The sequence below is a fragment of the Xiphophorus maculatus genome, chromosome 5, assembly GCF_002775205.1.
Source record: "Xiphophorus maculatus strain JP 163 A chromosome 5, X_maculatus-5.0-male, whole genome shotgun sequence".
NCBI classification, from domain to species: Eukaryota; Metazoa; Chordata; class Actinopteri; order Cyprinodontiformes; family Poeciliidae; genus Xiphophorus; species Xiphophorus maculatus.
Window position 1 is genome coordinate 19,248,294 of NC_036447.1, and position 20,715 is coordinate 19,269,008.

At 41.0% G+C, this 20,715-nt stretch overlaps 2 protein-coding genes and 1 long non-coding RNA gene across 4 annotated transcripts; 2 read left to right on the forward strand and 1 right to left on the reverse strand.

Moving 5' to 3' along the window:
- On the forward strand, positions 1–5,992 carry LOC106700475 (cysteine-rich protein 1-like). 2 transcript variants are annotated; one of them, XM_023333814.1, is made up of 4 exons: positions 1–268; positions 5,130–5,224; positions 5,333–5,399; positions 5,482–5,575. In XM_023333814.1, the coding sequence occupies exons 1-4, from the start codon at positions 226–228 to the stop codon at positions 5,490–5,492; spliced, it is 216 nt and encodes a 71-aa protein (XP_023189582.1). In that variant the 5' UTR covers positions 1–225; the 3' UTR covers positions 5,493–5,575. The 2 variants fall into 2 exon arrangements, with proteins under 2 accessions (XP_023189582.1, XP_023189581.1); XM_023333813.1 differs by having other exon boundaries at positions 70–268; positions 5,333–5,992.
- Positions 5,773–9,223, reverse strand: LOC111608622. The gene is made up of 2 exons (XR_002752773.1): positions 9,136–9,223; positions 5,773–7,244 (listed from the first exon to the last, which is right to left on the reverse strand). It is a non-coding gene; the product is annotated as an uncharacterized LOC111608622 (long non-coding RNA).
- On the forward strand, positions 8,894–20,705 carry pi4k2b (phosphatidylinositol 4-kinase type 2 beta). The gene is made up of 11 exons (XM_005797242.3): positions 8,894–9,470; positions 13,948–14,099; positions 14,393–14,473; positions 14,697–14,816; positions 15,486–15,617; positions 16,408–16,561; positions 16,785–16,849; positions 17,024–17,126; positions 18,332–18,465; positions 18,561–18,620; positions 19,365–20,705. Exons 1-11 carry the CDS (start codon positions 9,113–9,115, stop codon positions 19,536–19,538), a joined length of 1,533 nt encoding a protein of 510 aa, XP_005797299.1. The 5' UTR covers positions 8,894–9,112; the 3' UTR covers positions 19,539–20,705.
- The last annotated feature ends 10 nt before the right edge of the window (positions 20,706–20,715 follow it).

Genomic DNA, 20,715 nt, shown 5'->3' on the forward strand with positions numbered 1-20,715 from the left:
AGACACCACCTGACTCTTTTTCTTTTTTTTTCACATGCACCAGTTTCTCAAATCTGAAATCTCAAACTTTACTCTCTTCCTGTGACGTCTGGCCCACCGCATCCGGATCTGACTTCACAAGATGCTGACATACTTGCAGTTAAACCGTTTTCCTGTCAAATTTTCAGTTCACACTTGCACGCACACGCATGATCTTTGTACCTGCACGATAAATAATTACAGACCATGGTAGGCTACTGTCCAATTTGTGGAAAGCCTGTCTACTTTGGTGAGTCTGACCTCTTTAAAATTTTACACTCTGTCTCCCTATGCCTTGGCCAGCATAGATGTCTATTTCTTTCAGGTTTTTTTTTTTTTTTCGGGTTGCGTAGTGGTTTTGTCCCTACTAATATTTGAGCCTAATACTGTGGAAAAAATGTGTTAAACGTAGAAGTTTGTGGACATTTTAAGCTCATGCCACCATTTCCAGGTTATAATCATGTGCCTGTAGAGGTGAAATTGATATCATGCACACAAGCAAATGTAAATGGGCCATGACCATTGTCATGTGTCTTCTTTTTTCTTGTGTTTATTTAGGGCTACAATTAATGCTTTCTTATTTTGTGTTCTGATGGAAAACCTAAATATTTCTCATTTTATTTCTATCAGATTTTTCTGCTTCTCTTTGAACCGCTCACACACACACACACACACACACACAGATTCAAACGCCCGTATCCATAATAACAACAGGATGTGGGTCTGCCCAAACGAGCTTGCACGCTGCTCTCAGGGTTTCCTCCTCACCTTCAGTCTCTTTTAGTTTGCCGCACGCAGAGCCCTCGCTACACGTAGCTGCACAGCAACGGCTGCAAGTCTGCTTTGTTCTTTTTCAAAACAGTTTTTGCTTGCCCATCCATTTGCCTAGGAAAGTTCAAATTTTCTAATGTGACCCGGCCTACTTATCTCTTTTCCCCTCAATGCTGCAAAGTCTGGCCTATTTGTGTTGGGGGACGGGAAAGGCGGAGAAGTCCCTTCATTTCATCTGAATTAATTCTCTTTTTAAAAGATTTATAACTAATCATTTGATTCATTCAGTGAATTTATTTATTTATTTTTTCAAATATCACTTGGATTTGCGGAAGTTTGTTTTATGACTGAGGCATTACACTTTTCGTGTACAGTGTGGTTTAAAAGTATTTGCCTATTGATTTATCTGTTTTTGCTTTTTTGTCACACTTAAATCCATCCATCCATCCATCCATCCATCTTCTTCCGCTTATCCGAGGTCGGGTCGCGGGGGTAGCAGCTTCAGAAGGGAGGCCCAGACTTCCCTCTCCCCAGCCACTTCTTCTAGCTCCTCCGGGGGAATCCCGAGGCGTTCCCAGGCCAGCCGAGAGACATAGTCCCTCCAGCGTGTCCTGGGTCTTCCCCGGGGCCTCCTCCCGGTGGGACGTGCCCGGAACACCTCACCAGGGAGGCGTCCAGGAGGCATCCTGACCAGATGCCCGAGCCACCTCAACTGGCTCCTCTCGATGTGAAGGAGCAGCGGCTCTACTCTGAGTCCCTCCCGGATGACTGAGCTTCTCACCCTATCTCTAAGGGAGAGCCCAGCCACCCTACGGAGAAAACCCATTTCGGCCGCTTGTATCCGCGATCTCGTTCTTTCGGTCATGACCCAAAGCTCATGACCATAGATGAGGGTGGGAACGTAGATCGACCGGTAAATCGAGAGCTTCGCTTTTTGGCTCAGCTCTCTCTTCACCACGACGGACCGGTACAGCGCCCGCTTGACAGCAGACGCTGCGCCAATCCGCCTGTCGATCTCCCGCTCCCTTCTTCCCCCATTCGTGAACAAGATCCCGAGATACTTAAACTCCTCCACTTGGGGCAGGACACCCCCCCTGACCCGGAGAAGGCACTCTACCCTTTTCCGGCTCAAGACCATGGCCTCGGATTTGGAGGCACTGATCCCCATCCCGGCCGCTTCACACTCGGCTGCGAACCGCTCCAGCGAGAGCTGCAGATCACGATCTGATGAAGCCAAAAGGACCACATCGTCTGCGAAAAGCAGAGATGAGATCCTAAGGCCACCAAATCGGACCCCCTCAACACCTTGGCTGCGCCTAGAAATTCTGTCCATGAAAGTGATGAACAGAATCGGTGACAAAGGGCAGCCCTGGCGGAGTCCAACTCTCACCGGAAACGAGCCCGACTTACTGCCGGCAATGCGGACCAGACTCTGACACCGGTCATACAGGGACCTGACAGCCCGTATCAAAGGGCCCGGTACCCCATACTCCCGGAGAACCCCCCACAGGGCTCCCCGAGGGACACGGTCGAACGCCTTCTCCAAGTCCACAAAACACATGTAGACTGGTTGGGCGAACTCCCATGCACCCTCCAGGACCCTGCCGAGGGTGTAGAGCTGGTCCAGTGTTCCACGACCAGGACGAAAACCACACTGCTCTTCCTGGATCCGAGGTTCGACTATCCGACGGACCCTCCTCTCCAGGACCCCTGAATAGACCTTGCCAGGGAGGCTTAAGAGTGTGACCCCTCTATAATTGGAGCACACCCTCCGGTCCCCCTTTTTGAACAGGGGGACCACCACCCCAGTCTGCCAATCCAGGGGAACTGCCCCCGATGTCCATGCGACATTGCAGAGTCGCGTCAACCAACACAACCCCACAACATCCAGAGCCTTAAGGAACTCCGGGCGGATCTCATCCACCCCCGGGGCCTTGCCACCGAGGAGCTTTTTAACCACCTCGGTGACCTCGTCCCCAGAGATTGGAGAGCCCAACCCAGAGTCCCCAGGCTCCGCTTCCTCAGTGGAAGGCATGTTGGTGGGATTGAGGAGGTCTTCGAAGTACTCCGCCCACCGGCCCACAACGTCCCGAGTAGAGGTCAGCAGCACACCATCCCCACTATAAACAGTGTTGGTGCTGCACCGCTTCCCCCCCCTGAGACGCCGGATGGTGGACCAGAATCGCCTCGAAGCCGTATGGAAGTCTTTCTCCATGGCCTCTCCAAACTCCTCCCACGCCCGAGTTTTTGCCTCAGCAACCGCCCGAGCCGCATGCCGCTTCGCCCGCCGGTACCCATCAGCTGCTTCTGGAGTCCCACAGGCCAAAAAGGCCCGATAGGACTCCTTCTTCAGCCTGACGGCATCCCTCACCGAAGGTGTCCACCAGCGGGTTCGAGGGTTGCCGCCGCGACAGGCACCGACAACCTTGCGGCCACAGCTCCGATCGGCCGCCTCGACGATGGAGGCACGGAACACGGTCCACTCGGACTCCATGTCCCCCACCTCCCCCGGGACGTGTTCGAAGTTTTGCCGGAGATGGGAGTTAAAGCTCCGTCTCACAGGGGATTCCGCCAGACGTTCCCAGCAGACCCTCACAACACGTTTGGGCCTGCCAGGTCTGACCGGCTTTCGCCCCCACCACCGGAGCCAACTCACCACCAGGTAGTGGTCAGTGGACAGCTCCGCACCTCTCTTCACCCGAGTGTCCAAGACATACGGCCGCAGATCCGATGAAACGATGACAAAGTCGATCATCGAACTGCGGCCTAGGGTGTCCTGGTGCCAAGTGCACATATGGACACCCTTATGCTTGAACATGGTGTTCGTTATGGACAATCCATGGCATACTTAAATGCTTTAGATAATCACGAAGCTAAATTTCTGACCAAGATGACCCGTATGAAAACAAAATGCCAGGAAAAGCTGTCCAAACCAGCCTGTCCATAGCAGCTATCCCCTAAAACTAATCAAAATGCTTGGGCCAGCGGCGGTCTGATAATTAGCCTTTTACATCACTTTAGAGGAATTCTGACCCAATCTGCTTTGTTGGACTTTAGTGATACTGGAGGCATTTTGAGAATGAACATCCCTCCAGTCATGCAACAGCATCTAATTTAAGTCGTTTTTTTTCTCAATCCTTCATATGTGGACTTGCTGGTGTGTTTCATATGAGGTTTTTTTCCTGAAACGTTTTAGAACAGCTGTAAAAGGACACACTCCTTCCAGAAAGTTCCACTTTTGTCTTGTCACTCCACAAAATGTTTTCTTGAAAGTCTTGGGGATGATTAAAATGTTGCCGGAGGAATGGGGGATGGGCTTTTGTCTTTTTTTTTTTGTCAGCTGTAGTTTTGGTCCATGGATGCCATCTCTTGGTTTTTAGCTCTATATGAAGCAGTGACTTTAGCTGTAAATGTCGTTCTGCGTTCTTTGGAGAAACTTTGGTAGTCCGGCAACTCCTGCAATAGTTCACCTCTGATTCATATTTACTTTGTTCTCATCTGTTCTTGAATTTCTTTAAAAATCCTAATGATTTTTTTCTTTTTGATATCTTTTAGTGTTCTTCATGTTGTCAGACAACTTCTGTTTCAGTGATTTCTTTATTGTACAGTGCAGGGAGACATTAAATGCTGTGGATGTGGCTTGGGAAACCAAACCAGAAAATTGTAGTTGATCGCACTTATTTCATGACCGAACAAAAAATGCAACTGTATTTTCGCATAAGGTTACACATGACTGAAAAGCAAGAACAGATTATATTTGTAAAGGATGGAAATAGTTTCTAAGACCTTGTATTTAACACATTTTTTCCCAACCCAAGGATATAAACTGTATGTAAAAAACAAAACAAAACAAACTTATAATGTAAGTTCACTGAACACACTGACTAAGATATCACACTTAAAACACATTTTCACCAAAATGTTTAGTTTTAATACTTAGTAATATTGTTAATTGTTTTTTTGTGACTGTCAATGACTAACTTTTTCTTATTTATAATCAGTTTTTTTAAAATATTTTATGCCCTGTAGACATTTTAAAACAAGATGAAACACTCCAAATCTCTGCTTTGTAGAAGTTGCATGCAGCAATCTTGGATGTAGATATTTTACCAACATGTTAAAAGACAATGAGTCAAGTTTTTGGTTTAAAAGGTAGATGTCTAACAAACATGCATATCAAGAATTGCAAATTGTCTCGTCATTAAAGCGCAGCTAAAACTGTTCTGTATTTAAAGCAAGTAAAGACATATTACATGTGTACAGTAACAAAATATGTTCCACTTTAATAGTAAAAACACATAAACTGCTCCTCATTTTGCTGCTGTTTGTCTTTGGTGCAGGGGAGAAGAAGAGGTCCTTAGGGAGGGACTACCATCCTCTATGCCTGAAGTGCCAGAGGTGCAACAGACAGCTGACAGCTGGCCAGCATGCTGAGGTACATAAGGGAGATAAATGAGACAATATAAGACTAAAAAATGAAGAACACAATCTGACTAAGTGAAAATGATAACACAGTAACCATGTGCCAATGATTGCATTGCAGTACGATGATAAGCCGTACTGCACACACTGCTACATGAAGATGTTTGGCCCGAGATGTACACTTTCAGGTCACACTAAGAACACACATGCACATAGTCGCGCACACATGATTTCTGACTCTTTCTCCCATGTTTGGATCGTTCCTCACAGGCAACAGGTGAAGGATGTCTCCACAGGACAGGCGCGTGGTCTTCATCGCCCAAACCAGACGGAAGCACAACTAGTAAATACTGACATCTAAGACGAGGCAGCTGAAAAGCCACAAAATGTAGAGGCTTTAATGATAAACAATGACGAGCATACATCTAACCGTTGTTCTTGTTAGAAATTGAATATCTATGAATAAGGGGTGTTTACTTGAGTTTTATCATACTGATTGTAAATTTGAACAGGTTATTTTGCCTTACATTTTCAGAATTTTATGACTGTATTTTTTAGGGGTTTTTTGCTGTATCTGCAATGATATTTTTGGTTTTGCAATCACAAAGCAATAATGCTATTCAAAGTATCCATACATCCACAAACCTTAATGTGTTTTATTTAGTTTTAATGAGAGATACCAACACAAAGTAGTGCATAATGGTAAAAGGTCAATATAAATTACACATTGTTTTTGAACTCTCTAAAATAAAAATGTGGATATAAAGTCCTATATGCAACACATTGCCTTCACAATTATCTGTCTCCTTAACAATTAACAATACAGAGCCCACTTGTGTGTAATTTGATTCAGGTGTTCTGGGTAGACTTTGGAGGAAAACATCAGACAGGTCAATGAGAAAGTTGAAGAGAATTTTAAAGTGGGGTAAAAAAAAATGCACAAGTTTACAAAAAGGATTATCCAATCCATTATCTGCAAAGTGAAAAAAACAAGTACAAAACTAAGACTATACATGTTGGGAAAATGTTTAATTGATTACTAAGCATTGATTGGAAAAGCAACCAAGAGGCCCCATGCTAAGAAAACAAAATGAAGTTCAGTTTTCTGTTTGCCAAATGATGCTCTGTTTGAAGGGGAACAAATTTGAACTTTTTGGACTACATGAAAAAAAAAAACATGTACAAGAAAGAACTGAAACCATGCCATCGCTACAATGAAACGCATGATTATTCATGTAAGGGTGCTTTTCTTCAGCAGAGAAACCAGAAACGATGAGAAGCTAGATGCATAGATGTAGGCTCATAAGTGAGTGGGGCGGAGGTTCACATTCGACTCTAAACATACATCCTGAGCAACAATAAAAAGTGTTTCATATCACTTGAAATCCACATGATATGGATTTCAAGTGATTTCAGGTGTAAGACTAAATTGGAGCAATTTAGTCTCACGCCTTACTAAAGTCAACCGAGAATCTGTGGCAAGATTGATATTCACTCTCCCTCCAATCCAAAACTGGAAGAGGCACACACACAATTCTAAACATTGATGTTTGTAGTTGTAGCAATACAAAATTAAATAAAAAAAAATAAAAAATCTTCAAGGGGTGTCAATACTTTTGCAAGCCAACATACATGCTGGCACCTATTTGGACATGCGGTACAGCTAGATTCACTCAGGCACACTCTAATCACAGATAAAACCCATGCAGATGAAAAATGAGTGGAGCTGTAGGGCTCTTCCTCTCTCCCTCATCAGGCAGCCAAGGGGGAAAGAGAGAGGAGGATAGAAGCATGGGATGGATACGGGTGGTTGCTGTTGGCAGGGTAAACCACATCTTTTGCCAGCAGAATCTGCTGGAATGAGCGCTACAGGGGAGGGAAAGACAGGTCTCTCACGCTCTCACGCACACATGCATCGGGGCAGTCGTGTTCTCACTGCTGCGGGGGCTTGTCACCCAGTGGTGGCTGAGGTGCATATAGCTTTGAAACACTATCCCTTCTCGAGAAAGGGAAAGGTGTGCTGGTGTCCTCTCCTGTCAGGGGACATATTTCCATTACTCATCCATGCAGGAGAAAGGGATATTTTACTGAAGAAGGCATAAACGATTGAATGTGAATAAAGTAATAAGATTAGACCTTCAGAAACAATAAAAAAAAGCTACCAGTCATGTTTTATTACTGTCCATCTCCCTCTTTTATCCCTGTCTTCTCTCCCCCCTTGTCTCCTTCACCTCCAAGCCCCCTACCTTGATCATTTGGCTGCTGTGTTACCAGCTGGCTGGTTGCTTATTTGCATGAGTTTCAGCTAGCCTGCCTCATTAAAAAAAGACAAGCACTTGGTGAAAAGGCTGAGTTTCAGTCCTGACCCACACATTAGTTTGGTTTAAAGAAGCCAGGACATCTTCTAGACTTTTAAAATACTCCGGAACAGTAGTTCTCCAGACTTTTGTCTATGCTTTCAAAAGTTTACGTGGTCTATGAAACCTTTTGGTTTCAAATGGCCCATAAGGGATGAGCAAGTTCTGTAAGTATGCACAAAAGAGATATCAGTACCAAAAAATACCTATTTAGTTTTAATTTTCACCTAAAGTCAACTCGTTATAAGAGTTTGTCCCACACCAACACAAGTGGCCACCCGTTTTAGTTCTTGAAATGTCAAAATATGACAGCTTAAAACAATATGGCTAATCATAAAAATCAGATCAGATAAGCCAATATTTTGCTTTACAATACAATATATCCATGGAAGCATTTAGGAAATTAGACAAATGGAACTTTGAGAGGAGCATCAGACCTGAAGGGGTGTGAAACTACAAATGACAAAAAGTTCAAGTGGTATAAATACTTTTGCAAAGTGCTGCACATATTCAAGTTTTGTTGGTGTTTATGCTTATATGATTCATGGATTACAGCTAGGTGGCGTGTCCATCAATAAGGTATCTAAAAATAGTCAGAGAATGGATTTAAATTAAAAACCCTGTTTTATTATGGAGCTAGTGAGAAAGACCTATTGGTAGAATCAGTCGCAGTGTCCATATGTTCTTGAAGCTGATGCTAGCCAAACATTGAAAAACACTGAAAAACATGATTGCCTAGATAATGAAAACAAAAAACCTACAAACAAACCGTAGGGTTTTATGTATGGTTTGACTTGTGTATCAACGTCGACATCTACTGGTCAACAATGTAACTCGCTTTCAGTGAGCTTGCTTTGTCAATGACACAAATATGGTAAGCCATTTGTGCCCATATTTCGTATCCTGACAATTGCCGTCGTTTTGATCAAATTGTTTCGTTCACATGCAGGGATTTTTAACACAAGCATGTGATAATCAAGGATAACTGTGCCAGTGTTATGGGCATTTAGCTTAGTAGCGGAGTTTCTACTAGAAAAGAAGAACTACTTTGTCAAAAAGATTAACTAGTACATGTCTTTCCCATGTTGCACAGTATTGAATTAGACCGAACAAACGTAAAATTTGTAAAAACTAGTGGAATAATTTTACAAACAACTTGCTATAATCTCGAGAAACTTCAGAATTGAGTTAAGCTATTTTTACACTTGGGATTCTTATAAAGTGAAAAGATAATAAACAGATTCATCGTGTCAATAGATACCTCGAGTTCTGATGTTCTAAATAGCACCTGAAGGCATCTCCAACCTACGGCCATACTGCACATGCGCAAAGAGGTAACAAGGAAGGAAAGGAAAAGGCTTGACGACGGATTATGTTGGCACACTGGTGAGCGAAAGCAGCTGTTATCAAGTGATAACGTTTAGGGTAACGTCCTCGTCCAAACATGTAATTCGTTGTAAAATGAACGATTAATAATTCGAAGAGAAGAAACTGTGACCAATCATTCAATTAACTGTAACATTCTACAAAAGAAGGAGCGAAAAATGATGTCAGAGTGCGATCTTACAGAGACAGAAAGCGGCTTGCCTGTGCTGGACGCCGGGGCGGTAGCAGCAGTGCCCGAACTGGACTCTAACTTTCACTCCACGGGACCCTTGAAGGTATCATTTGACAGCAGCCGGATAGGACTGGGATTTGCGGCCAATCCCGGAGTCGCGGTCCGTATCTCGGACTCCCGTGAGAGCGTGTTGACCGAGCTCGAGACGGACGGCTCCGGCGAAGAGGCTCTGTTGTTACCCTGCTTAGCAGGAAGCTCGACGTCTCCGAAGGGCGGCCGAGACAAGAGGGGCAGACGGAACAGACACAGCTCGTCGTCGGATAAAGACACGTTGGCTTCCCCAGGTAATTATTTAGATTAACGGACTTAAACGTGTAGTTCCCACACGTTATGGAGAGCTAGAAATGTCGTCCTCACTCCGTGTCGTATGGTTGTTCTTTTTACCCATAGGAAAGTGCCACTTTAAAAAAAAAAAGAGTTAACAGTGAATGCAACGTGGGCAAATCGATGTAATGTTATGCAGTCGCTCGGGAATATTGATCCAGTATCCTGCCGAGCCCTTCCACGGGATTTTAAAGGCCCAGGAGAGGAAATGTAAACTTTACGCCACATGTAATGCTGTTTTATGCATTTCCATTGTTGTTACGTGTAGTCAAGACATTGTTTTAATAAAGTTACTAAACTTTATTAAAACTGTCCTCTTGACTTCACGGACTATTTGGCTCATTGTAAATCCTTTGGGAGCTGATTATAATTACGTTGCTAGCACTTTGCACCTTTGAACTGATCTTTTCCGTCATGCATTATAACTGTGTTATTAACCTGTAAATGATGTCACCCTAAAGATTATATTTGCTTACTTGTGTAACGTTTTGTGGGAGCTTTATATTTATACCAGAACACATTGTGTGAGTAAATTGGTTGTAAAAAAAAAAAAAAAAAAAAAAATCTGCAATTCTACAAAATCAAAATATTACATGGCCAAAAAGAAATTCATGTTGTTCTCATGGTTTAAAAAAAACCATTTTGATGAGTTGTCAAAAAAATTGCTGGAGTGACCATAGATTTATCTGGCTGATTGGTGCATAGAGTTAACAAACTGTGCCCCTCTCCCACGTATTGCTGAAGGAAACATGTGTTCCCTTCTCTACACATAAAGCTGTTTCTATGTCAAAAACATGAACAGTCAGGATGTGGAAAGTGAAGGAACATCCCCCCTGTCTAGGAAACACTATGCTTGTGAAATGGAATGGTAAAACATAATATTTTGCAAAATAAACACATACAAATGCTAAATTTATTCAGCGTTCTGGCCCCCACCTCTCTGTTAGCTTTAGCATGTTAGCTAGTATGCATAGATATTCATCAGGTGTGGACAATTTAGACGAGTCCCTCAAACTGTCCAAATATAATTTTGCTGAGCAGAATATGAATGAAATACTTCAAGAATAATCGTCTACCAAACAGTTCATCCAGGCAGTTCTTTGCAAATACAATGTTTCAAAGACGACTGCAACCTGAAGCCCGGTGCGGCTCTACTTGGGGTCTATTCTGTATTTTTGCTGAGGTCTTTATGTGGAAAGCAAAATTACAAAGTTAGAACTACAGATGCACTAATTAGAGATTTTATAAACAACTACTTCTATTTTAGAGAAACATATCTTTATTTCTACTTAATTGAATTAGTTTAACAGTGCCATGTTTCAAATAGATTATAGCTTGTTTTGGCCAATTCAAGTGTCCAGCTTTCTTCACCTGTTGAATTCAATTTTGTTTCAAGGTCTGTTGCTCATACAATAGTAAAAATGTGATGCAGTGTTTTGAGAAAGGTAACATTTTTGAGGACTCCTCGACATGAAAGGATTTGTTTATCCATCCTAGCATATGTCCTTAACTTTCGTCTTTTTTTGTTTTTACTCAAAAGATTGCATTGAAAGCGGGTTCCTTCAGCTCAGTCATTTCTTTAAAGTTTTTGTTTTGGCTCTAGGGGTCTGTAGTGGCAGTGTTTAGACAGGAAACGGGCAGAGGAAGAAGCAGGCATGCAGCAAAAATCCCAGGGTCGGGAATCAAACCCTTGACAACTGTGTTGAGGACTAATATAGTGTGCATTCACGGTACCTGCTTTTTATACCCAGCATTTATAGATCAAACCAGTCCAAAATGATTTGAACAGAGTCTGGCACAGGAGGAAACAAATAATAAAACATGATGTAGTCACCATGGAAGCGGCACATTCAATTTTTAACTCGCATGATGCTGCCCACCTTGTTTCTTTGTGTCATTTTTATTTTTTTTAGTGCTTGTTATCTCCGATTGTTGGAATCTATTCTTGGACCCTTTTTAATCAGTTTCTGAAATCTAGGCCACAGGTAGAGAGAGATTGAGCCTCAAATGGCAGGTCTCTGCGTCCCAATTTCTGAGTCCTTTTAACACAAATACGGTGTAAAATTACAACATCGCTCTATAAAGTTACTACCTGTAACATTTACTTGCTCGCTCTCATTGGTGATTTCTGCATGCGGTTCAGCTCTAGTTACAGCAAAGCACTAAAAGCAGAAAACGGTGTTTTAATTGTACTTTTATTTATTTTTTATTCTGATGTCCTGTACTGACTCAATTTCACTAAAAATCTTATTTTTAAATTCTTTTTTTTTTTTTCTTTGTTTTATTTTGATGTGTCACTCTTCACTCCGGGTCTCCTGCACTCCCTACAAACCTGCTGCAAACAAAGGAGCTTTCCATTCCCTAAAAACTGAGCCGGACGTCTGAGAGGCTGTTATCAAATATGCATCAGGCCACTTTGCAGGTCGACTCACAAATAGTCTGTAGTGCAGTGTTGGTGCTCTGTGCTGAAAACGTAAGGATAGGTGAGAGAGGAAGTACTTCAGCTGTTTCACGTTCACTCAGGCTTTCTGTCAATTGAAGTCAGTAGAAAGAGATTAAACGAGAGAAAAGCTTTACTTCTTTCTGCTGTCAGACTCCGGGATGATATAATTTTAGACTTTCAACGCAAATGCAGAGCAGGACGCTTTCATCCTTGAAAGATGGCAGCTAAATATATGGACTGAACATCTTTCTACAGTAGTTTTAAAACAAGAATGAGATTTAAATTCCTTTTATAGTTGTCACATGACCAAGCAAATGCCACGTGGCTGTGCACCAGCTACAAACACTTTCTACTTTGACCTGTGGATAAATCAGTCTTTCTTTGATTTTAATGGTGAAATTGTATTACACAAATATTAACAGATCTTTTCTCTTAGTTATCCTTTTTTTAATTGCCACCTGTTTTCTTTCTTCAAGTAAACTAGCTTCAAAGTTGTTGTTTTCTTTCTACATTTCTCTAACAAATGACTGGTTAAGTGTTCGCCTAGACCCTGCATCTGCTCCTCTCTGTCCGGCATCTGTTCCTTTCTTTTCTCCCTGCATCATGTTGTAACACAGTGTGACTGACGCAGAGCACACACAGCCTCCCTGTCAGCTGACTGTTCTGCTTCTCGCAAGCTGAGGAGGTAGGAATGTGTCATGTCATGTGAAAGGGGCCTTTAATTAGCAGGGCATATTAACCAGAGAGACTTCGCAAACAGATCTGCAAAGCAGCTGAACTATTTTGCCAAGTGATGAAATGATTCATCTAGTTTTGTTGCTTAGATGGAGAAATGTCTGTAGTTCACATCCACTAAAATCAACGTGCATATTACTTTCTGTGACTTGTGCCGCAAAGTGTGCTGTAAGTTTACAGTAATTGTGACTTTCAAATACCGATGAAACTAGTCACAATCAAGTGTCTCTGTCAAGTTTGAGCTAAATGAAAACTTAAATGATTTATTTTACTTATTGGGAAGATAGCAGAGGAAATATTCTCTGGTATTAGCTTGTAGATCTAATAAATTGACAACTTCATCAGGGATTTAAGAGTACTCTGAGGTAAACCCAATCAGACTGTAGTTAACTATAGTGGCAACTAAACTGGTGAGAAAAACTGCATAAAAATATATTAACAACAAACTTCTACCATAATTTCTACCAGTTACTGACTTAACACTCCCTTATACTTTAAATTGAGCAATGCAGTAGTTGTGCAAGTCCCACATTATCAGCCCTTGTTTACTCTTGGGTTTAAAACGTCACCACAGTAATTAATGTAGGTGCCCAGGACAGTGTCTGTAACAGCTAGTCATACTCTATCGGTTGCAATGAGTTTCCCCACAAAAATGTGTTCTTTGGTCATAATAAGTGAATTCAAGGTTTTTCAACACATGACTGGGTTGGAAAGAAGATAAAATGCTTAACAATTACAATTAATAATAAAAGTTAAACATACTGGTGGAATGCTTTAAGAGAGGTGTTATAAATTTGTGTGACAAGACGACCCGTGGATAACACGGTACATTTTGTACAGAGGATGCATTAAAAATAAATTAAGTCAATGGTACAAGGATTTTGTGTTATCTGATAAACTTTATGCTCAAAAACAACACCTGTTGTTGCCTAGTGGGTCTTGTTGGCTTGCTATCCTGCTTGACCTTTTTGTTGTTGCCAAAGCATGAATCTTGTTGTGTCATTTTTGTTTTTCTTGCTGCTAAACTCTAGGTTTCAGTTATTTTCCTCGGATAATAAGTGGATTTTTTTATTTGTCCGATTTATACATTCTATATTTTAAAGTTGTGCAGCTCTGAAACATAACATTTGGCCCTTTTAGGACATGGATAACAAGTTCTACGAAAACTCCTTCATTTGTTTGAAGTTATTGAAGGAAAATGTAACATGTTCTGTGTTTGCTGCTCATTCAACAACTTTTTGTTGTTATTTCCCAACCAGGTGCAAACAGTGGGGACTTCAACCATTTTCCAGATGATCCAGAGTTTGCAGATTTCATCCTGAGGGCAGAACAGGCAATTGAAAGTGGTGTTTTTCCTGAAAGGATTTCCCAAGGGTCCAGCGGGAGCTATTTTGTCAAAGACCCAAAAGGGGTAAGGTTACAATCATTTTTCTCAGAACACCAAAAACACAGGAACATTTACTGCACAAAATTCTAGGGTATTGATCTATGAGTTAATTATTTTTAATTGACTCAACTGTCACTTTTGTCATAGTCACTTCACACTTTTTTCCCCCCTTTTTCCTTTTGAAAAATCATGAAACTGAAATATAGATTTTGTCTTTGAAGTTGTGATTTTTCTTACTTGACATGTAACAAATGAGTCTCAGCTGATCCTTTTGAGCATAAACTTGGTTAATGTTCACCGTACTTTTATCTCTGCAGAAAATCATTGGAGTTTTTAAACCAAAGTCAGAAGAACCTTACGGTCACCTGAACCCAAAATGGACCAAATACTTTCACAAGGTAAACTGTGTACCTAATGGCATAGGCTATTATTGATTTTGAAGAGGAAACTGATGCACTTGTGGATTTAATTTGCAAATTTTTATATAAAGTAGTATTGCTTTAATTTATCGGGTTTAGTTTCGTTCTTTTGATAGATCATGATGTATCAATGACTACAGTCACATATGAGGCATTTTTAACCCCCTGCAAACTTCTTTCTGTGTCCTGTTTTTGTCATTAGCTCTGCTGTCCGTGCTGTTTTGGCCGAGGCTGCTTGTTGCCTAATCAGGGTTATCTGTCAGAGGCCGCAGCCTCCCTGGTTGATACGAAGCTCGGCCTTGGAGTGGTGCCCAAAACAAAGGTACCTCTCTCAGTACGCTCAATATCTCGGCATCATGTGCCTGAAAATATGGGTGCATCTCAGAATGATAGAGTAGCATTGAAAAGTTTAATATATCAGTAATTCAATACAAAAAAAGTTATATAAAGCCTTTAGACATGGAGACTTATTTCGGTAATTTACCTCTGATCTGATTGTGATCATTATGGCTTGGTGAAAACTCTAATTTTAGTTTCTCAGAAAGTTGTATTATTACACAACAAAAAAACACTTTGACATTCCCCTTCCTTCTGACAATACCCTGCAACACAACCTGTGTAGTTTTGGTCAGATGAGCTTGCAGACCGAGCTGCGTTCAAGTTCGAACTCTGACTGAGTCGCTTCTAATCACAGGGAACATATTTATCAAATAAAAAAAAACTAGAAAGAGGCTCTAAATAGAAATCCGCCAAGGGGTATAAATAATTTGATATAACAAATAAATGTAACTTTCAGATGATTAAATAAATGAATGTTTCAATTAAATACGAAGTAATTAAGAAATGTTAATTTTTTTGACTTTTTTTTGTCAAAGCCTTGTGTTTTAACTTTTTCAATCTGTTTTTCAAAGTAAATGGATTTGTGTTTTATTTTTGTTTTAAGACATGCTTTCTGCTGGTGGTCCAGGCTAAATATATTTCTTGCATTCAGGTGGTTTATTTGGCTAGTGAGACATTCCACTACAGCGCTATAGACAGAGCGAAGTCCAGAGGGAAGAAGTACGCCTTAGAGAAAGTCCCGAAGGTGGGACGACGCTTTCACAGAGTGGGCCTTCCTCCTAAGGTAACGAACAACTACAACTCTTCAAAACATTTTACTTTCCTGATGTTTACATGCTTGTTTAGCGCCAGTTCTTGTTTTCACCACCTCAGGCACTGACGTTGCCGCTAAAAAGTGGTGCCGTCTCAGCGTCAACTCTTTGCTGGGCAATTTTCTCAGGAGCCGGAGGCACGACTTATGGACGCCAATAACAAATCAAAATGTTAAAATCAATGTGTTTAAACACAAGTTTAGTTGTTTGTTTTTTTTATCTGCATAAATTCACACACAAAAACTAAAAAAAATAGAGCTTTAGCATGATTTGAAATATTAGATTAAGGAGCTCAAAATAACATGGCCTCCATGTGTCTCTTCTTTCCATTGTTTATTTTGACCTTCCCCTCATGGAGATAAAGTAAATAAATGCACTGCTTACAGTTGCCGTGTTGTATGAAACCCATAAATGTGTTTTCCAATTCAGCTTGTTAACAGAATCTTATAATATTGTTGATGTTAATGTTACAGGAAAACTATCAGTTTCTTGTGTTCACGGCAGGCTCTGCTTTGGGGGAGGAGCTGTAGCGCAGCAGAGAGCCACCTGTAAGGTGGGCTTGTTCATGTCAACAGGCCAAGTTCACGGTTTTCTCAAAAGAAAAACACCCAACTTCTTTCAAGTCTTTGTTGCTGCTTTTCCACAGTTTATCACATCATCAGTCAACTTCCTGTTTTTATAAGCTGAACTGCTGCCGCACACTCAAGCATTCAGTTTATTTGTTTTGCGTGAGGACGTCATGTTCTGCCCGTTTGTTTGCAGGTGGGCTCGTTTCAGCTGTTTGTGGAGGGTTACCGCGAAGCCGACTACTGGCTGCGGCGCTTCGAGGCCGAACCTCTGCCGGAGAACATCAGGAAGCAGCTGCAGTCCCAGTTTGAGAGACTGGTGGTGTTGGATTATGTTATCAGAAACACAGGTGAGGGTGTTTGCCTTGATGCAGTGGAGAGCGTTTTGTTATATTTCCTATTTTTACTTCTCTTAATTTAATTGTTTTGAAAAATCTGCTGACCCTGGAGGATAACTGTTGCTTCAATTGTCAGAGTTCTTTAAACTTGGATCTTTAAATTGTTGTCTCCTTATGTGCCTTAAGCACTTGCGTCATCCAGGCACATGTAATATTCTGTTTTCTCCCTCTTCAGATCGAGGAAACGACAACTGGCTGATCAAGTATGAGAAGCCAGGAGAGGGAGACGAAAGTGACAAGGTATGCCACGTTAGTAGTAATGCTTCATCCTGGACGCAGTTATGTTACAGCCCAAATAAAAGCGATCATCGGTCATCATCAGACATATGTTGACCAATAAGTGTAATTAATTAACTTAGTTAAACTCTCAATAAATCAGTCGTGTGATGAGGCTGTTCTCGATGGTTGTTTCAGGACGCTGAGTGGTCGGATAACAGCACAGATTCCTGCATCAAGATAGCAGCCATCGACAACGGCCTGGCCTTCCCCTTTAAACACCCAGATGAGTGGAGAGCATGTATGTCTGGAAACTTCTGTGACTTGTGCTTACTAAGTCTATCTCTACATTAACTGTTTGAAAGTCTGACAATTATCATAATTACAATGCCAAAAAAAACTAATTAAACAGAACGTATCTTGCGGGGATTACTCATTGCGTTTTATGTTAAAGAAATTTAAAGACAATTTAGCCAAACTGTCAGCGAAGCTGCTTGACATTTTGTCAAATGTCTCACTTACCCTTGCTGTCTGTTTCTGCTTGTAATCAGAAACAGACAGCAGATAATTAGCTTAGCTTCAGCTCTAGACAAAGGAGGAAATTATCCATCTTCCTTCCTCTAAAGCTGATATTTAACTTGTTCAAATTCGCCCTTTTTTTTAGTGTTTTATTTTTATTGCCCTGCTTAACAAAGCAAAGTTTAATCAATGATTGTTAAATCAAGTAGAGTATTACACTTTTTGTCTTGATGAATGGTTGCATTAACATTCTTCTTCTGAATTTCATGCCTTCATATACATCTTACAATTTTACTTGTTTTGTGTTTTTGTGTGTGTGTTTTGGCGACAAACATGTCTATGCTCTACCTGTAAAATTCACAATACGAAACACTGTTGTGCTATGTCTCACTGCAAAGTGTGCAAGATATATTGATACTTAGGACAGCTGTGAAGGAGAATGGCTCCTGGTTTGGTTGCTGTCTAATGTTGGCTGCCGTTCAAAGTTTTATGCTAATGAGGTATTCAAGAAACAAATTTATGTCTGTTCTGAACCTTGTAGTTTCAGTTATTTTGCTGAAGGAAAAAAATATATATATACTGTAATGTATATCCAAAGTGTGTATAGCACATACACTGGATAAGACTCTCCATTTATATTACGTATATACAGTCATGGTCACACTTGCTGCCTGTGATGCGCTCAGCAAGAATCCTTAGGTTTTTCTACTTTGACTTAAGTTTTGAATGAAAAATATCTATTGTGCTCTTTTTTTCCAAGCTTCACTTAAATCACTTTATTACACTACGATACTTCAAACGATACTTTCTACTTCCTGTAGTTCTAAATCAATAGAGATGCACGTAAAGAGTTTATAATCTTCACTGCTAGTTATTCACTTCATTTATCAAATAATAAAATAGTTTTAATGGTAATTTCTTCTCTAAAACACAAATTATTTGTGACGAATGAAGTTAAAGTTGATTGTGGTTGTGTCCATCTTTTAGACCCCTTCCACTGGGCGTGGCTCCCTCAGGCCAAGGTGCCTTTCTCCCAGGAGACCAGAGAGCTGGTGCTGTCCCGCATCTCCGATATGAACTTTGTCCAGGACCTCTGTGAGGACCTCTATGAGATGTTCAAGGTGCAAATTAACATGTTTCCAAACACAGCTGTTGTAGTTTTTTTTTTATTTGGCAGTGTTTGTGCTAAGATTGGTGATTTTTTTTCTGGTTTCAGGCAGATAAAGGCTTTGATAAAACCATGTTTGAGAGACAGATGTCTGTCATGAGAGGACAGGTGAGTTGACAGCTGCTTGAAACAGGCTCCTTTACTTTAACACACAGATATATATCAAAATAAGGCTAATGAGCTGGAGAGAATCAAAACACACAGCGAGGTTAGTCATTTCTTTAGGTATCAATCAAATAATCAGTCCTTTAATGAGGCGATAACAAAAGATAGGAGAATGTCGGGGGGGGGGGGGGGGGGTATTGAACTGAGATCACAGAAACAAAAGAATAATTACAAAGCTCTGCGATTAAAATCTACATGGAATGCAAACGACAGGTGGAATATTGCTGTGATAAATTTTTGTATTGCCTGGAAATGATAAAAATGCAGCTAACATTTATTTCTATTTGTTAAAGAATAGCATTAGGAAATAGAAAATAAGTACATATTTCGGCTCCAGTTTAAAACGGATAATGAAATCTGTAATGGCTGCTTAATGTTTGACTCAGGCTGATTCTACAGGCCAGCAGCAAAAAGCGCTAAAGTGCTGCAAATTATTGGGTTTGCACGGGAGCAGGCCAGACGCCCCCTGATATATGATACACATTACTGTTTTTCATGTTATGTACAGTTTGAACTTTTTTTTGTTTGTTTTGTTAATTATGCCGCCCTTTGAAACATTTCATTTTTTAAAATAACGTGCATGCAAATAGGAAGCGCTGTGTAACGGCAGATTTGATTAACCTTTTCTGTTGTAGGCCTCCAGTGAGCTGCTTCTGCCGTTCATGCTTTAACTCTGTGTCCCCGCAGGTGTTGAATCTGACTCAGGCGCTTAAGGATGGAAAGAGTCCCATCCAGCTGGTGCAGATGCCCCGTGTTGTGGTGGAGCGCAGCCGCTCAGGTGGCCAAGGACGGGTGGTCACTCTGGGCAATGCCTTCACACAAACCTTCCACTGCAAACGGCCATTTTTTTCCTCTTGGTAAAGCGAGAACCTAAGGACAGACTTGTTGAACAGCCTGTTGTTCTGTACCAACATCAGTCTGTAATAAGGGAGGATTAAATGAGGGCAGAGATTGTGAGACTGGGAACAGTGCAAATCTGTCTTTGGAGTGACGAGAGAGAGAAGGCAAGCATAGATAACAGAACATGTGTTGAATTGTACAAGCTAAGTTGAGGCGATTTAGTTTTAATTTTTAAGAGAGTGCAGCAAAACGTGGAAGCTGGAGAGATTAACATACCTCGATTTCTTGTCAGTGAGACCCTTTATGCCATTTTGGTGCGGTTGAATAATCAGCTTTTCCACAGAGGGGGCTTTGTTCATTGTTTGGAAAGCAACCTTCCTTTTGTTGTTGTTGTTTTACAAAAATCCACTCAACTGCATCTGCTGAAGTTTCACATTAGGTCTGTTGATGGGGTAATTGCCAAAAAGTAGCACTTATGCACCACAACACACCACTTTAGAAGTTAAGTAGTGTTGGGTTAATCTAAGGGACTGGTCTGTAGGGCTCCCCATTACGGGATTTATTCTGCAGTTTGGAATTTGTCCTCACCTGGAATAAAACCCCCAAATTCTTGTTTTGCCTTATAGGAATACTTTGTGTAATATACATGTGGACCTGCACTCACATGGGTCACGCCACTCTGTACCCATTGTTATTCATATTTCAAAACTGCAATGTTGACAGTGTCTTTAAGTCTACATACTGCCAAATGTTCTTTTTCTTTCTTTTGAAGAATTACGAAGCCTCAAGCTAAGAACCGTGATGAAACTTGAATCTAGAGGACCGGCCTGCGTAGGGAGGGCGCTCGAATGTATTCTGTTTACGGTTTGCACACGGATTTTATCTCCGAAACATTTCAGTACAAGAGAATGCTGTCACAAATGGGACTTCTCATAACAATGAATGTATTTGTTGTTTGGCATGTGTTTTAATTGCTGGCAGCTTTCTCTTGAACCGCGTGCGTTAGGGGATGACAATTCCTCTTTGTAAAATGTTCTTTGAAAAACATTTAGGACAATATTTCTCTTTTTTGCTCGATGCCGTTGAGTTTTCTTATGTATGAATCTTGAAGTTTTTATTCCAACTTGATGATTGTATGAGAGTTGTATATTTAACAAACAAAAAGTAATAAAATTTGGGAAATTTGAATCGTTTAGTG

Coding starts and splice junctions, on each gene's coding strand:
- LOC106700475 (XM_023333813.1), top strand. CDS start 226: ATGGTAGGCTACTGTCCAATTTGTGGAAAGCCTGTCTACTTTG. Junction 269..5,129: donor TGGAAAGCCTGTCTACTTTG/GTGAGTCTGACC, acceptor TCTTTGGTGCAG/GGGAGAAGAAGAGGTCCTTA. Junction 5,225..5,332: donor CAGCTGGCCAGCATGCTGAG/GTACATAAGGGA, acceptor ATTGCATTGCAG/TACGATGATAAGCCGTACTG.
- pi4k2b (XM_005797242.3), top strand. CDS start 9,113: ATGATGTCAGAGTGCGATCTTACAGAGACAGAAAGCGGCTTGCCTGTG. Junction 14,474..14,696: donor GGACCAAATACTTTCACAAG/GTAAACTGTGTA, acceptor TTTTGTCATTAG/CTCTGCTGTCCGTGCTGTTT. Junction 16,850..17,023: donor AGGGAGACGAAAGTGACAAG/GTATGCCACGTT, acceptor TGGTTGTTTCAG/GACGCTGAGTGGTCGGATAA.